General features: G+C 34.2%; 1 protein-coding gene across 1 annotated transcript in view; it reads right to left on the bottom strand.

The window, feature by feature from the left end:
* Positions 1-18652, bottom strand: part of DNAH5 (dynein axonemal heavy chain 5) — a 116648-nt gene that overhangs the window by 75959 nt on the left and 22037 nt on the right. Inside the window, exons 15-28 of the mRNA XM_061346726.1 lie at positions 16864-17070; positions 15647-15818; positions 14229-14374; positions 11943-12102; positions 11219-11461; positions 10195-10385; positions 10012-10111; positions 8610-8746; positions 6942-7143; positions 5145-5380; positions 3148-3366; positions 2377-2439; positions 1184-1422; positions 129-369 (exon numbers count right to left, since the gene is read on the bottom strand). Of these exons, the coding sequence (XP_061202710.1) occupies positions 129-369; positions 1184-1422; positions 2377-2439; positions 3148-3366; positions 5145-5380; positions 6942-7143; positions 8610-8746; positions 10012-10111; positions 10195-10385; positions 11219-11461; positions 11943-12102; positions 14229-14374; positions 15647-15818; positions 16864-17070 (2556 nt within the window). The remainder of the gene's footprint in view (positions 1-128; positions 370-1183; positions 1423-2376; positions 2440-3147; positions 3367-5144; positions 5381-6941; positions 7144-8609; positions 8747-10011; positions 10112-10194; positions 10386-11218; positions 11462-11942; positions 12103-14228; positions 14375-15646; positions 15819-16863; positions 17071-18652) is intronic.

Raw genomic sequence — 18652 nt, 5'->3', positions numbered from 1 at the left:
AAGTGATAGTCTATTTCTCTGTTTTTTTCTTTAGAAATATTCGGTTTTCCTTGTTAACTACTGTTACTTCTATACTATTCAAGCAGATTGTTTTGTTTCCTGCATACATTTCTTTTCCTTCACAATACCTCTATTTCATCTTTGTATCTTAATAGTGGAGCTTCCATTATATTCCTCAGTTTGAACGTTTCGCTTTCCACATCAAAGTTGTGTTCAGTGAGATCTGCAATCTGCTTCCAGTGCCGAGGCATCATTGCTTTATTTGACATACGCTCAAGCAACGGGCAACATTCACTGAAGTTCTCAATGGTCTTCTTTAGGTCGAAAAATGCCTGCCATTCCTTTACACCACGAGGAAGCTTACAGCATCTATGTAGAAATAATGAAAGCTTTTTCCATTCTGTTACCCATTTAACCACAGACCAACCACATATCTTTCAAATTCAGGTTGCCTGTATTCTGAAGATTCTGTATGTGATTCTGCATGTAAGAAAATCTGTTTCCATTCTATTTCATTGACTGATAGCTGAGCAGGCACCTACAGGCTAACCTGTAAGGAGTGTAAGTGCATAATTCCAATATGCTTTGTCCAAGCTATCTTCAAAAATAACTGAACTGCTTTATATCTTGATTTCACCTTTTGGTGAAGCTCATGATATGCCTTGGTCTGTACTGTAGGGAAAAAACAAACAAACAAACAAACAAACAAACACGTGTTCCTCAGAATATGAAGGTTTAATTCTTTAAATCACTGGTTTGATGAAAAGTTCTGCTTCTATGTATGCAGGTATGCAATACATCAGGTTTTGTAGGTAAACTTCAGCAAGTCATTAATTTGCCTTAGATATCTATGGTGAATCTGTCTCATCTCTCTGTTACAACAAACAAAAGTTTCCCTTCATGAACAAAATAAATAGCAATTTTAACATATATTCCAATCTCATAAAAAAAAAATAGCCAAGAAGATCTCTAAGGAGCAATAATTCTCAACACCTAGAGTCAAAAAATAGCTCCTTTATTTTACGAAGTTGGTAGTGGATATATTTATCAATTAAAATTCCTATTTTACATTTTTTTCATATTCCAATGAATATAGGTACATTATTGGTGTTAATTATTATAATTGTATATCAGAAGTAACAAAATTATTTTAGGCATCTTTACCACAGCAGCAGTTTCTCACCTGTTCTGAAACTCCAAGAGTTCATTGTTAATTTTTCCAGTGTCTAATTCTGACCAAAGAATATCATAGTAGCCACCGACTGTCTCAATTACATTGTTATACAGATTATAAAGTTTCTGTAACAGATTCAGTTGCTTCTTTATTTCAAGCAGCTGAGGATACTGAGTTACAGGCAAACCAAAAAGATCTTCCCCACCTGTGTATGTAATATATTTCCGAAAAAGATTATCAAAACGATTCTAGGAAAGAATAAAAAACAGATTAAACTAAATTAAATATTCAAGATTTGGCATTATGCTTAGAGCTGCATTGGTGATTAAAGTCTAGCAAATACTAGAAAGGTATACAGGAGATACTAACAACTTACACTTTCGACAGCTTTGTCAATGATTTTCATGAGAAAAGTAACCTTGCACTTGGAAGCACATCAGAAGCTGACAGGGAGGACATTTACTCCATGTGGCACAGCGACAGAACAATAAATGTTTGTACATTGAAGAGGTGGAGCACGGCATGCAAAGCAAAGGAAGGTGGATGTAGCAAACTCTACCCCTCCAAGTATGCTGTGCAATTCTTTTACTGAAGGGTTGAAGTAAGGGTTGCTACAGTTTAAGCAGCAAAGAATAACAAAATTTGTCAACTGTAATGTGAAGGAATATAGTAGGAAGCCAAATGAATAGCACTATTGAAAAAGAAAAAACATTAGAAGCCATCATTACAATGATAGAGATTAATCATGGTACAAACAAAACATTTTGAAAGGAAAAATAGTGAAATAGGCAGTTTAAATGGAAATCTTTAATACTATTAAAAAAATAATAAAAGGAAGGGAAGGGAAGATTGGGCAGAGTGGTATTCATGATGAAAAGACAATAATGAACACAAAACCAGGATATAACCAAATACGCTAAACTTGAGAGTAGGCTTTTATCAACATACTTAAATCTAGTAATTATTACTCATCATTTACCCTTTTATTAGCTCCGAAAAAGCCTTATTTTAGCCAGCATTCCTTGCAAATGCATAGAAAAAAAAATAAAAATTAGGTCTCATTAAGTTAAAATATACCTTGCCTAATCTATAACCCAATATATCAATGAAAATTAGTTCAACTGCTCTGATTCATTTTCAGAGCCTACAGGTGTTAATTTACTTGCAATAACTGTTAAGCAATGCCTTGGAATTAACAATACCTGAAACACAGTAAGCCTGTCACTGGCTTCCTGAGGCTGTAAACCAACCACCATTGGCCCATTCTAAAAATAAATAAATAAATAAATTAACAAGTAAATAAATAAATAATTTGCTATAATGTGAATTTAGAGGGTGAAAATAGCCACAACTTCGTTCTAGTCATCATATTCTAAATGGTAAATTCAGAAATTTTTGTGGCTGCAGGATTATATCCCTCTGTCAGATATAACTGAAAAAACAGATCATAGTTATCTACTAGAATAAGCACTTTTTTTCTTTTTTAAAGAACAAAGAAGGTGATTTAATTTTTCTTTTAATACAGAAGTGGTCATAACAGTGTAAAGGTTAGGCAAGTAAGAATCAGCATTACTTAGAAGATGATACAAGAGTGGTTCAGCTTGACTCATTCTCTACCGAGAAAGAATTTAAGAGCTTAAGTCATTTGTACTTCTATCCAACATCAGAAAATGTTTCTTGCATTCTAAAACAACTTCTCATTAGTCCCAGTCTTCACATTTGCTCCTGCCAACTAGCTGTTGTCATAAACCCTAAATGTTTCAAGTCTTAACCTTTAAGAGCTGTTACTACCATTACATACTTTAGTCACATATAAAAAATAAGCAAAGTCTGCCTTACACTGAAATTCAAATACCACATTAACAAGAATAAATATAATCTTCAGACAGATGCATATCCCTTTAGTCAACTTCACAATGTTTCCATGTTCCCACTGCTCCTCAAAAACTCCTCTAATACAATAAACCACTTGCCTGATTATAATCCGAATAGAACTGCACACAGTCTTCAGTAAAAGTCTTCACAGTGGTAATAAGCTCTGCTCTGAAGTTCGGCTGCAAAGCAATGAGCTCATTCTGTACTTCATTTGCATGGATTAGCAGTTTTTCCCAAGTGTAGTGCAAAGTGTCCACCTTCTCTGTCTCTTCCTTGGCCACGAGAAGACCGTATTTGTTTAACATAGCATAGCATTCCTGTCAGAAGGTTCAATCAAGACTCTCAAAATGGTAAGTGAAGTTAATTTTACACATATATGTATGTTAAGATTTAAAATTTTTAAGAACAGAGATTCATATGTTAGGAAAAGAAAATCTCATCCTTATGCATGGCAATTGGCAAACCAATACCAAACCGGAAGAAACATCATTTTAGAGCGAGGTGTCCCTGCCCATGGCAGGGGGGTTGGAACTTGACGATCTTAAGGTCCATTCCAACCCTAACTATTCTATGATTCTATGATTCTATTCTATCAAAATTAAAGCTAGCTAGCTTTCCTTAACAACTCTTCTTTCACATAGCATTCTGCTTTCTGATAGATTGTTTGTCCTAGTGTAATCTGACTGTCTGAAAAACTACTTCCAGTTAAAGAACTCCTGAAGTCTACAGATTTTAGTTTTATTTTAATTAGAATATTTTTTTGATCCATATCATCAGTTATCTGCCATAACCCAAGCTGAATATTATGGGAGGTGAACCATGAGAAAGCACCTAAGCAGGGGCCTTCAAGAAAGTGAAGCAACCTTCTATTCTACAAAGACCTTTCAGCTCCGATTCATGTTTAAAAAAACAAACAAAACCAAAAAATTAGGCAATCACATCAAAAATTACCACAACTAAGATGTTGCAACTATTTTAAATGTTACAATCATTCATCATTCAGAGTGAGGAATCTATTTAAAAACCTACTGGATGTATATTTGTTTCTTCTGAACACTGACTTTCAGCTGTATCACCAGTGTATAAACACTCTACATATTGAAACCCTTAGTCAAGTTTCACAGAAAACACATCTGTAATTCACTTACTCTGACTTATCATAGGTGGGTAGAAATTAATCTTATGGCAGAACAGTCCATCTGAAAACTTTTGTATAGAGTGGAATTATTTTCATTTACCTTTTCCAGTTCAATCAAATTGCAATTTGTAAAACTGTCTGCCACCCCACTATGTGAAAAATACATTACATGGCAAATCAAGATATGTCTTACCACAAATTTCTAAAATTGTCATTTCCTAAGAGATCACATTGCCTATGAAAATTTCACAGAAGGTTCCGGATACAGATATGCTTTGCTTTTCACCATAAGCTACTTGCCCCAGTTTTGCTCCTTCACACAACTAGGGAGACCCTCACAGTTTATAAGGCTGAGTGATACATTCCTTCTTAGCTGTACTCTTCAGACTATGGAAAGGCTCTATGCACATTTACATTATTTGCACATACAAGAACATACTGCATACAGATGCTCAATAAATACATTCTAGTAAGTGAACTTCTTTAATGAAGTCAAATTTTATGTTTATTTCAGCCCATGATATAGCAGATAAATCAATCCCTTTCACACATATAATCAGCTTCTTCAGTAGTCTAAACAAAAAAAATAATAATACAGAGAGTAAAATCAATAAATCAATGCTTTTCATACACAGACTTCTTACACAAGAAGTTCCAAAAAGCTCCAGAAAGTGCCAGAAAGTTTCCTGCATAAAACATCTGTATCCTCATCTTCATCTTAACGCAATCACTCAATTTGTGCACTATTCACTAAACCACCCTCACCTCAACAAGCCTACATTTGTCTTAATCAGAGTTCCATAAAAAAAAAGGTTTACAGAAACACAACAGGTCTGCCTATGAATATTTAACACATATTTAATCATACCTTTTCAAAGTTAAAACACTGTTATGGTTTAACCCAGAAAATAATTGTTCCCTGTATGCACCCATACATGCAACATTCCTGTTAATTACCTCGATAGGCCCAACTTGAGAGTCTATGGAGATCTGTAGTTCTCTGATCTCTTTTAAAGCTGCCATGGCTATTCTTATATCATCTAGATCCTTGATGCAGCGATTTAACTTCTTGTCAGTTTCCTCTATAAAAGTCAAAATTGCTTCCATCTCTGTTCGGTACTTCTTATTACAATGACGCCCCAGCAAAGTCACCCAGGCTTTGGTTTCTGTTCTCAATGCCAGCTTCAAATCAGCTAAAAACATTAAACAATTAACAGATATTTAGATATTGCAGATATTTTTTAGGATGTACTTTCAATCTTTTTGTAATATGTATTCTCTTTGGTCTCAGTTCTTTTCTCAGACTAACTACTCTTGTACCATGGACAGAAAAACATGAAATCGCATTGACACCTTTGAGCGGTTTATAGGATTGCTTGCAATTCAGGATTGCTTACTTCCTATATCTGCTCAGAATATATCATCTTTCCTACTGGAAAGACAGGGCTGGATTCCACATTTCTCATCTTGTTCCTATATAATTATAGAAATTTTTGTCCTATACATCACTAACAAATTGTTTCATATTATCATCTAAGCCTACAATCTTTTCAAAAACTAGTCTCTAGAAAAAAAAAAATGTGAGAGGGAAAAGTTAAGAGTCTGATTATGGAAGCTGACAAAAGAGGCCTGACTTTTAATGAAACCGAACAGTCCATCAACTATTTACTTTTTCTAAGTTTTGTCTGTAGCATCAAGTGGAACCAAGTGGCAAAAAAAACCAAAAAAAACCAAAAACAAAAAAACAACAGAAAAATTAGAGAGAAAATTGAAGTCTTGATGAATTGCTGCCCAATTTTGCAACAATCCAGTCCATTCCTCTAAAGTTATAACATAAAATACAAACTTCTTCCTTTCAGTTCTCAAGAGAAAAGTAAAAAATCCATACCAACACAAGCATTATATAACATTCTAGCTGGATATAATTTTAACACTGTTACCTATTCATTCCCTGTACAGAAATCACTTGTGTCCGTTTTTACACAGTGCTTCTTCCCATGCTTACCTTTCATACCTGATAGGTATGAATATTTCTGATTTATTAAATATCAGAACTATTTCACCTCCACTAAGTATCAACAGCCAGATTGTTTCTCTGATTCGTTGCCTTATGATATAATCAAAGATAGTTGATTGACACTCTTTCCTAATGAAGAAATCATTGTGTTCCCTCAGATTTGACATCCACTTCAAAATCATTTGAATGATTTCTTACAGTCCATCATAGTTTCTAACTGTCTTTGCTGTTATACTGGTGTAAAATGCTCATGCAAAAATTAGTTAGGTGATGTGTAATCTGAGCTATTCAATTTGAGGCCTGGCTTTCATGACAAAAAGAGAATCAGCAGCAACATTCATGTTTCACTTTATCAGCTGTGTTAACTAGAATGCTCTTGAACTGTCTCACTACATGGAACCAGGCAAGGAGAAAAGAAACATAAATCAAATGTAGAATCGTACTCCTATAAAATATGTACCTATGGGGATCAGAGACAGAAGGATAGGCAAACATCTACCATCCACTCTGTAAGTGAGCAAAGTGTCCAGAGGGGGGAAAGAACTCCAGCTGAACCTCACAGATACCCTGCATTAGTGTTTTTTTGGCATGCATTTGCAAAACAGCAAGCAGCCATTTCCTCTTTCTCCATTCCATCCGTAACCTAGTTCACCCATCCAAAACTACGCAACATCTCTCCTTCTTTTGGGAGTTAGAAAGCATACATCTCTAGAGAGAAGTGGAAAGCTGAACTCTACCAGTGTACAGTGCAATAGCTCCCACGCAGATGTACTCAGGCTCAGAAGTGATTTTCAGCTCCATGTCTTGGAAATGCAGAATTTCACATTCAAATTCAGCCAGTAATGGGTTTCTCATCATGAATTTATCAATGGTTTCCTCCTTGTCCCTCTGCCATATGTGGTGGTAGCAACTAAAACTCTCCAAAGCTGTAAGAACTTCCTGAAACACATCAGAAGTTCGAAGAAAGATTCTTGGTATTGTATGTAGAGATTACATCTAATTTCTTAGCATCTGCTTGTTGGAAAACATTAAGAAGTCTATGGTGAAGCCGGTTGCATCACCTCACTAAACATAATGCAGCTGGTAAATTTAAGCTAAAGCAAATTCCATTAGCAATCACAAGCCTTGCCAGGAACTGTATGCTAATCACATTCAATTTGTCAAATCAGTTACGTTTTTTTCCAATGAAGTGATTCTTCAGTCAAAATCCTAAGAATCAGTGGGAAGTAAAATACTCCATTAAGACTAGAATAGAGTACACTTGTCTTTACCTACTGTTTGTTGAACTAGGAACTTAAATGTGAGCTCCAAGGCCCAAAATAGCAAGAACAGTTTTGAGATAAAATTTATTACATGTCTGATATTGGTGATGTCAACATTAAATTCTACACTCAATTCAGGCATCTTTGATTTTAATATTATTAAGGAGTGTGCAACAATTATTTTTCTGGTTCTCAGGAGTTTGGGAATATCAGATAAAGTGACATCATTGTCACTTCAGCTAATTAAACAAGTAAATGAGAAGTGAATGCTACAAGGGATAATCCTCATCATGATTTATGATAAACATAGTGCTTGCAGGCATTTAAATCTGGCTAAATGATACATTTCCAATTACAAAATACTGAGTATTAAATACCAAGGTAACTATCTACCATTACGAACTGCACCTTATGCTTCAGCACAATCCTGTATGTCACTGTGCTTGCTGTACTTTCATACCACTGAAGTCACAAGGCCTTGGGTCAGAAATTTTCACCTGTAAAGGCTCCACTGCAAGGTTGGACTGGCCCCAGGAGGAACCAATGCAGAGTTCCCCAAATAAATATCAGTTCAATACCTACAGATTGCTAGAGAGTGCATAGTATAAGAAAAGGGCAAAGAAATTATGCATCTCCCTTAACTACCTCGTAACCTTCAGCAGCAAATCCTATGCAGCACTTTACAAATGCCAAGCCAACAACCAGTTTTCCTCCAAAACCCTTCATTAACTCTTCATAATGGGTCAGAAATCATGCTGGCATCTCTAGAATTTCTGTGTAAATAAAACTGTATTTAACACACTTGCACAATTACTACCAGTTCTATATTAAATGCATACAACTCAACTACACCTAGAGTTATTTTATGAAGTTTTCAGCAATTGGAGATAGGTTTTTCATCTTTTTACTTTATATAATATTCGAAACCTCAAATTTGTGAACAGAGTACACAACCCATGTCACACTTTCAAAACATATTTTTAAATTTGCAGCCACATGGTTTCCATCCACTATCCCACATTTTTTTCATTTGCATGATTTATCACTGATTTAAATGCCTACCCTTATTGCTCAAGGATGTTAAAAGGAAGGCATTAATATCCCTTGGCTCGTGATATTCAATTAATATCTTGATTGTCTTACCCTTTTTGTAGAATTGATAGCAGTGCTGAGTAAAGAGACTAATTTAATAATTTCCTTGTTCTCTGAAACACTCTTAAAGTAGTTCTGGCTTTGCACCGGATCAGGCAAACTGAGTGATGATACATCTGACAGACTATCTATAAAAACAGATTCAAATTCAAAAGCGGTTTATAGGAGAGATATATTGTTCAGGACAGGTAAATTCGTATAGACAAAACCTAAAAACCTATTTTTCAATAAGCATGCATTTTATAGTTGTGTTCTTAATCAAAAAAGAAACTAGAATCTTTCCTTTTCTCTCACCTCTCCCCAGTTTATCCTGTATACTTCAACCAAATGATTTACTGGAGTCTCAGCATTTAGCAAATACATATATTTTTTTATTTTCTGAAATATTGTGGGATAGATCATAACTGACAATTTGAAATACGAATTAACATTAAATCAAAGAAGATGATCATAGCCAGTTCTCAAAAGGAGAGAAAAATATAAAGAAGGGCCACTACTTAGCAAATGCCCACAAGACTGAACTTGTTGTCTTTTCTGATTTCATCTCCTGCAAGAGAAATTTTTAGTTCTGAAAGAACACTTTTATTTCTTAACCAGTTCAAGCATTTCTTTCCTAATTTTAAGGTGTGCAAAAGGGAGCTAACCTAAAAGGATTCAGTTTATTTTTTAAGTACCTGAAGTACAAAGTACAACAATTAACTTGGTTTGCTTCTAAACCATTTCAGACAAGAAACAAACAGCAATCATAAATACCATCTTAAACTTCCTTGAACTAATGCCTTCAATAACTTATTTCCATGTTTGATCACAAAACAGATTAAGTTAAAACCCTTCAAGAAATTTCAGTCTGTTCAATCCTCTACACAATCTTCTCTCCAGCAATGCTGCAATTGATATAAATATTTCTATTCAGTACCAGGTTGTGTTTAAGTTCAATTTACCTTTGAATAGGAATTTCAACACAAGTTTTATGATGCCATGTTACAAACTACACTGACAAATCATGAAAGATGTTTTGTGTACTGATAGTGACTATAATTGTTCTCCAAACTCATTCCCAGTTTCTACTATGCTGGCGAAGCTGACATCCCAGCAACTTTTTGCATGCTTCAGAAAACCCAAAGCAGTACAACACTCTGAGAGGCACACAGAAAAATTCCCTTACTCAAATCCACACAAAGACAAGTATTCTCAGGGAAGCCTGGTTTCTAACCACAAAGAGAAGCACTGGCCTTGTTATTATATCCTATTTATCCTCCAAGGCAGTTTAAAATCTATGAAGTCTTCATTCTACCACTTTTAATGCATTTTGCATTTAATATGCTTTAACATATTCTGTATGAAGCACATTAACCTAACATTTAAATTGAATGATGTCAGAGTTTATAATTACCATGGACACTTTTCTTTCCAGACTCTTTCATTCCACTATCAGAATCGCTGTCTCTGCTTTCACACCGCAACAAAGCCACTTTTTTCTCTAACATTTTCTTCTGAGGAAGAAATAAAATTTCATGTACTATTTACAGTAGTTTTGAAACATTAATTTTAAGTGAGGCTGTTAAAAGACACAAACCTTTGATATTCTCTCCATGCTCCACTGTCCAACTCCTTTCATTACTTTCACAATACTATGTACAGCTTTATTAAGCGTCTGCTGTACCTCATCCAAAGAGGGTGACATGATGATATTAGGGATAGATAAATTAATACTAGTCCTAATTATAGGATGGGCACTTTTATTCTTCTTAGAAGCATTGCGATTTTCTAAATGAAAGATATAAAAAAAAACATTAAAAGGTTGTTCACATTTTTTTCAAGATGTCAGACTGTGCAGTGAAATGATATAAATCAATATATATTTCTTAATGTTGAGTATTGAGTGCAATTCCTTAAGAAGAAATGAGTTCCCGAGTAACTTACAAAACGTAAAGTCTACAGCAGCACAAGAGAAAACTAAGTGCTTTGCTATTTCTTTCCATGAATCTCCTCTTTAACTTGTTCCATGCAGCTAAACTCTGACAGCAGAAAATTTTGGCTTGATTCCCTGTCAGCATATTAAATAGGGCACAAAACCTCCTTAGAATCTCGTAATATTCTATGCCTTGCGTGCTACAGAGACCAAAAAAAAATTGTCTTTATATTTGTTTCTTAAAAGTGTGGAACAAGAAAACACTTCAGAAGAGTGTTTCATAACAAGGTACAGAAAGATCTGAAGGCAACTACTAAGAGATACAGTTATGCACCTCTTTATTGCTTTTTCTTACAGTTTTATGGAAAAGTCAAGGTCAAGTAAGTAAGTACTTATTAAGTCAGCTCCAAACATAATATCTGGTTTCAGAACAGTACAGTCAGTCCTAAGAGAAACAGCATTGCAATGACAACAGCACTGCAATTTCCTAGTGTCACATAAAAAAAAATCCTTTGGAAATATACCATGTTATCAAAGGTGGTTTAAAAAGACAGCTTATACAAACTACCTTTGCTTTCCCTTCCTTTACATATGTGGCTTTTTTATTTTATATATAGTTTGGGTATACTACATTTATAATTTTTTTGGTTTTATGACATAATAAAGCAAAGTATTGTAATATGGCCACCTAAGAAGCTGACTGTAGAAGATGCATGGATACGCTTGCGTATGGTCTCCAAAGTGTTTCGAATGACTTTCAAAAGGGCGTCAATATTACAGTGATTGAAGTAGGAAAGCAGTTCATTGGCTTCTTCCTCTAATACTCTTAAATCCACTCTCTTCCTCTTTACTGGAGGAGACAGTCCAGCCCATATTTCACTGGAATTGTGGGATGAAGTCAAAATTTTTGATCTTCTTTCCTCTTCTGTTGCTAAAACATCATATATCTAGTTAGTTAAATCTATTTGTGGGACTTAAAACACAATAAAGCAACAGCTCCATAGGTCTCTGAAAAACAGCTGAATTTTACAGAAGTGCAGATTATACTTATTTGTAATCTGTACTTTGGTGTAGAATTCCTTTCACTCCTATCCATCTTCTTTACTTAGTAGAAACTGACATGATTTAGATATCATTTCTTATATTCTCTCTCTAGGAATTAAGCAAAACCTGCAAGCAGCTGCTTCTATGGCATTAACATTTCAACATTCAAGTTAGACTGATAATACTGATCTGTTTAGAAGATGATAAATGATTGATAGATGATCCATTATTCAGGGAAATTCAAACAAAAGTCTTTAGACATTAGATACTGATTGATACTTCAGTCAGATGAGCTACAATAACCCCCAACACACACTATCAGCATGCAAAATAAACATAACCATAGGGCTACAATAAAATCTTCTTACCTTCATTTTTTCCCCTTACTTCACCAGTGGGTACAACTGACTTATCTTCTTTACTGACCTGTACCTCAGTGTCAAGTAACATGTTAATCAGCTCGTTAACAGCATCTTCCACCAGTGAGCTTTTCAAATGTAAAGTCTGAGAACCTCTCATACAGAGCTCCTGTTATCAAACAAAAACAATAATGTTTTTACCTTTCCAGTTCTTCTGTCTATTTCACAGTCACAGCAGCATTCACTAACACAAGTGTCAAGGCCTCAGAGCTGGGAAAAATAAGATCAATATAGAACATTATTTTTAAATGGGTTTGTTCCAAACTATTTATTGTTGGATTTTTTTGTTGTGCCAAAGACATCATAAATGTCTTTCAAAATCGCTGTGGCTTTTTCCTAAATCACATGGCTCATCCATAGTTAATATAATGAGTCAGTGTTTATAAAGCTTAGTTCCATTAAAGGGCTCCCAAAAATAAATGGTTCTTAATTTTCTCAACTTTCCAACATAGATGTACAAGATTTGTCCTTTCTTTCAATATTGCCGTTTTATGTTTACATGGCTGTGCCAAAGGAGTTTTAGCCAACCATATTTCCCATTATAAATAGATAGGAGATAATAAAACGCTACCAAAATCTATTAGAATAAATAAGAAAATTAGTAACTGGGGGATAAGGAATCAAAGAATTAGATTTAATACAATTCAGAAATGCATTAAAGTATCGTTCAGGGGGTTTTAATACTTATGGTAAAACTTCTTAAGTATGCTTTAGCAAACCCTAACTTTTAACTATAACTGCCTTATATATTTTGTATTCCTTGTTATCTCCTATTTCTTTAAGCTTAATCAAACCTGGTTACCTCCATTTAATTAAAAGTCAATAATCGGAAAAATTATGCCATAGAAAGATTCAGTCACCTCCAAATTTTAAGACAGAATCTTTGATCTCCCTAATGATTCAGTCTAGTTGAGAGAGAAGCCATATCTGATTTGCAATATCACAACTACTCCTAAACAAAGTACTTTGAGGTTTTTTCCACAGTCTAAATATTTTTGTTACAGCAATTTCTTTAGAAACTTAAAGGCACCTGTTATATGACAGAACTTATTTACAGTCCCTTCTAATTAAAAATTACAATAAGCTTACAAATGCTGCTACAGTTTTGGTTGTACCCATAACTAGGGTTAGTATACCACTTGTTCTGCTAACCCAAATCAGTTTGCTGCTGTGGTGCTGTAATTGCTGTGTAGCAGCTCACATTTTCTTGCAGAAGATTAAGCAGTATCAGTTGTCGCATAATGTTGAGAAGGTTTTTATGCTCACATTCACATATTTTTACTCCATTTAATGTAGTACCAGCCCTACCAGGAAAGCATCAAAGAGTGAACAAAAAAACTTTACAAAAGTGTGAGACTTACAAAATAACCATTCACTGCATAAGATATTTTTACTTTGTATTTAACAACAATGTGAGCTGTTACAAGGAACAAAAGAGGAAAGGCCAAAAAGCTAAGTATAGTAAGGAAAAAAAAAACTTAAGAGGCCAGGGATGCAGATTATCAACATGATTTTCTACAATTTTTACTAAAGCGAAGTTTATTTCAGGGTAAAACACAAGTTAAACATTATACCCTGAAATGCCAAAATACCTCAGTATTGCCTCATAAAATCATTCTGACATCCAATTTTATTACAAGCTTAATCAGCTTTTTAACTGACTAACAACTCTTCACAGTTAATCTGTCAACATAACAGCATTTTGCTGGGGTGAAGGAAGAATAACTTCACCTAGGCACTTCTGAGTATATTTTGCACATCCCATTGGCAACTCGGGAGAGTTTGGGGTTAACAAAGATATTCAGCACACAAACAATTGCATAGTATTTACTCTCACAGGCAACAAAGAGTACTTGTTATAGAGCTATTCACAGGAATCAGATGGGCAATTCCCTTATTTAAAGGTATTGAATTAAATAACAAGCAACAATGACAAAAAAGATACTATCACAGGGGAAAAAAATTTCAGTTGAGTGATATTAAAGCATGAAAGAAATATCATACAGTAGCTGACTTGAAAGTAACAAACTCAGAAAAGAGTATCTGAACTCCGACCTCTTTGCATTTGGTATTTTTGTTCCTTTTTAAGGTTGCAGCTAAGCAAGTGAGGATTCCTTTATTAAACTTTCCCATGCATGCTTCATTAATTCTGCACTAGTTTTATGTCATAAAAACAGGAAAATATCTTAATTCAAAGCAATCAAACTCCTCTTTATGAAATTTTTATCTAATAACCTTAGTCTTTTGAAGAAATTCCTCACAGCTCAGTGGTTCATCGTCTGGCAACTTACAGAGTGGCACTCTAGTCATTTCCTGAAGGACAGCATCAATACGAAATTCAACCAAGTCATTCACTCGATCAAGCAATAACTCCAGATCAGCTTTTGAAGCAAACACAAGATTCAAAATAAGCTTAGAACTTTGAAACAACAGTTTTTGTGGTGCTCTGTTTAAACTTTTAAGTCAACAAACAATCATATTTAATTTTGTATGAACTCCACACTCAACCAGCTTATTTCAAATGTCTAAACTTTTATCAAAAAGTTCATCACAGAAATCATAATTAACTTTTTGCATAGCATATATACCTTATTGTATACTATCCACATTCTAGGATATAACAGGGAGAATATTATAAATGTGTATCAGATGAGCTCATATGTATATGCGTATATGTATATAAAAGTATATGCATTTCAAACATAAAGACATTAAAATTTAATTGAGATCCAGGAATACTCCCACAGTTTGAATTTATTACCACTTGTAGAGCACACTCACAACAGAAACTTCTGACAAATAAAACATCTATCCTTCAAAAAAAGTCTAATAACAGTTAACAGGAAACAATCACTAGAATTTTCACAGTTTAATAGCAATTTGCTTTCAATGCATAAATTTAAATATCAGCAAGGTGCCTGTTCCAGACTGAAACAACTTGTATTACTCAGAATTAAAAGGAATGTAATGTCAGATTAGCATCCAAAATGCATTTTAATTTGCTATTTCAACTAACAAAAATTCCCACCATAACTACTTATATCATTTCAAAAAACAAAATCTATTTGATGTAGAAATTAAGCTGAATCAAAAGGAACTTGATCCCTTCAGAAACAATATGCATCTCAGTGCAATCTTGTGATAATCTTTTGAAAAGACAAGCTCATCTGTTTCCAAAGCTATTGCCCTAAATGTGTATGTTGGTTTTAAAGACACTGATGTTAAAAAAATAAAAAGTTAATATGAAAAGCCATTGAGCAGTGACAGTGCCGACTCAGTTGAGATATTATTCCAAGAACTTGTACGTTACAGAAATGATAGGTAAGATTAGGAAAGGTCTGAAACCTAGGAGCTTGAAAGCTAGCTATCATTCTTTGAATTCAGAATACACAGAACCTTTTGCTCACCACTTTATGTTTTTTCTAGTCCTAACTGCCATCACTTCCATATTAGTAAAAGTTTTGCAATTATGTGAAATAAAGAAGGCATTTTAAAAAACAAAGGTTTCATAAACGATAGATGAAAATTCTGATGTCTTTCATGCATAAGCCAATTAAGTTAAACCATATAAAGGAGAGTAAGTTTAATAATATAGCTTGCATTTATATAGAAACAAACAAGCTGAAGCTAATGGAAAGAAGCTAGTGACTTACTTAACTTGTAAAATACTGAATTAATATACTTCTCAATATTCAAGGATGTCCATGTCAGTAGCATTAGACCTGGCTGTATAGCATCATCTACATTTGCCAACCAAGGAGCCACCAGTTGCTCAACAGGGTGTTGTATTTTCAGTTTAATTCTCCTATATTCTGCCAGCATCGTCTGAAATTAACAGAAAATTAAAGCGCTAGATAATAGACAATGATCTGTACATCTCCACATTGTCCAGGGTTCAACTGTAACAGTTATTAAACTGGGCTTAAACCAGGACACACATGCATATATTTATGATAATTTAAATTAAGAAAATTCCTCTGGATTTACTGATAGGAATTATTAAATTAATTCCTTCTTCTGCTTTGCTTATGCATGCTGGCTTTGTTTTCCCTATTAAATTGTCTTTATCTCAACCCACATACTTTCTCTTTTAACCTCCAGATTCCCTCTCCCATCCCACTGTGTGCAGTAAGCTAACGTCTGTGTGACGCTTTCCAATGCATCTTTAACCTGCTGATCTAGCTTCACATTTTGCATAACACAATCCTTGCAATAGCTTTGACTTAATATGACTTTTTTTTCTCATTTCAGAATCAAGTAGCCTTTTGAAGATACAGTTTTCTAAAAACCTAGCTTTGAATCCTCAACTTCAGTCATCAAGAACCTTGTCTGTTTATAGGCAGACAAAATGACCCAAAGGATTTGCAAGGTGAGAAAAAGGGAAGTCTGAACTTCTGTTTTTAAACTATTCCACAGATATCTGTGTAAATCAGTGGTGTAGCAACTATGCTGCTACTTGCTGGATGCTTTACACTTTTTAAGGGCATACCACCTGCTCCTTCCACTCTCAAAACAAAGTGTAAACAATGTTGACTCCAGTACTGGCTAAGAGATATATTGCTTTATTGTTTAGAAAGCAGGCAACAGAGAGAGGTATCTTGTAAGCCTCTTTTCCTTCCCAGCCTCATCTCTTTCCCAAGTTCTGTAGAAATTCCCTAAACCCATGCATCTTTGAAATGACTTCACAGAAAATACAAAGTCCAGAAATTCTTTTTTAAAGTGCCTCAAGAAGTCATAGAGATAAAACCCAGATTTTCCAATATTTTGTTAATGCATAATAGTTGAACTTCATATTTTCTCTTCCATATGTATAGAACCCAGACATCTTAATGTACATTACACATATATAAAATAACTAAAATAAACCCACATGCAAATTGTTGACAATCTTCTTATACCAGTCTTTCTTCTGTTGAATAACACTTGCAAAAGGTGGGATTTCAAGGTGCATGTGAGCCATGCAATCTGTTTCTCTGATTAAAGTTAATATTTCAGGGTCAAAATTCACAAATAATTCTCCTGTTTCTGGTGCTTTTACCAAGAGAGATGCCTCAAGTCCTCTTTTGGTTAATTCAATCTGCAGGAAACAAAGCCATCATTCCTGATCAGGCAAGCCAGTACAAGATACTTTGTTTTGGACATAAATATCACTTTGGCAGATACTAAAATCAGATATTACTGACCATAAAGATTGATAGTGTATGAATCAAGAACAAAACTTCATTAATAAAATCTGTATGTACTCAAATGCTTAACAATCATGTTAACTGTCCTTTTCCCCACAGACATTTTTCTTTTGGTTCTTGTATATCATAAGCTACATTCCACAGTCCAACATCAAAAGCAGAGGCATACACTTTTTTAGTTCAATCCTTTTAAATCTGATCTCTCATTTCATTAAAACTTATTCTACATCCTGCTATAAGGCTGCACACAACCGCTTTGATGAACTCAATTTTTCTTGGATAACTTCTTTAGATATCTTTTGAATAAACACATCCTCAGATATCTTTTGAATAAACACATCCTCAGATACACCACAAGCCAATCTTAATGGAACTACCAATTATATTCAACCTCTAGGCAAATTTTTTTAAAAAGACTAAAATTAATGTTTATTATGGATTCTGGGTTTAATTCATTAAAGGAAAGCCTAATCACACTATTGGTTTAATCATTTGTTCTCCATGTGATTAGAAGGGACAATATTTGTTAAACCCCCACACATGGAAAATTTGGCCTATACCAGGAAGAAGTCATGCCTTAGGTAGGAAAATCTTTCCTACATGAAAAAGTTTGCTGCTATTCCTATTTACTAGTTGTCATTTTGCTGACATATTTTTATTGTTCTTTGTTTACTTCTCAAATTTCATGTATCACACTACACTGAGATGCAGCTTGTTTTTAAACAATAATTTCATATCCCATTGATTTCTTTCAGCATACATTTTCTTGTATACGTAACAGACTGAAAATTTGCACCCTCTTTCAGTGTCTAAAATACAGTTGACTCTACTGCTTGCTTCAGCTGTATCTTGTATTATCATTGCACTTTACACAGCATTTTCAAGAAATCATCTAATCAAATTACGTCTGCAAAGTTGTCATGCTCTGCCCACTAGCATCAAAGTCAGCACAGCCACCATAACTAAGAGCTGAATGTATTTTTACACAGTTCCCCAGCAACTCTTACTGCACTCGTTGTTAATCCCATTATTTATCTCTTCCTCTCATTTTTTTTTTTCATGAAATTTTCATTATTGGGGTAATAGAAAACAGTAACAGAGGTAGGGGGTACACTGAAAGCACAAATCTTACACTGCCACAAAATTATAAAAACTTTCACACTTCCCACTATTTTATTATTTTAATATATCCAAGTTGAACAGCATTTGTTGTAGCACAAAAAATAATGCTTTTAAATCATATGCTTAAAAAAAAAAAAAAAGAAAACATGAACAAGGTAATAACCATCCACTGACAAACAGGCAAAAGGAGGGAAAAAATGTTTGGAAATATCAGAAAGTGCCACTAAGGTTAAATATTTCCATTTCATAGAAGAATAAAAAAGCACTAGGAGCTACAGGGCTGTTTCTTTTGCAATCCCCTGTACATTGCCTCATACGCACACGGTTTTCCTTTTGTTCACTAGTAGAGCA

This window comes from Neopsephotus bourkii, unplaced genomic scaffold (assembly GCF_033783945.1).
Source record: "Neopsephotus bourkii isolate Nb327-2 ecotype Australia unplaced genomic scaffold, CSIRO-AGI_Nbou_v1 NB_272, whole genome shotgun sequence".
Taxonomy (NCBI): Eukaryota; Metazoa; Chordata; class Aves; order Psittaciformes; family Psittacidae; genus Neopsephotus; species Neopsephotus bourkii.
Note: the sequence above shows the minus strand (reverse complement) of the source record. Positions and strands in the feature narration are given on the sequence as shown.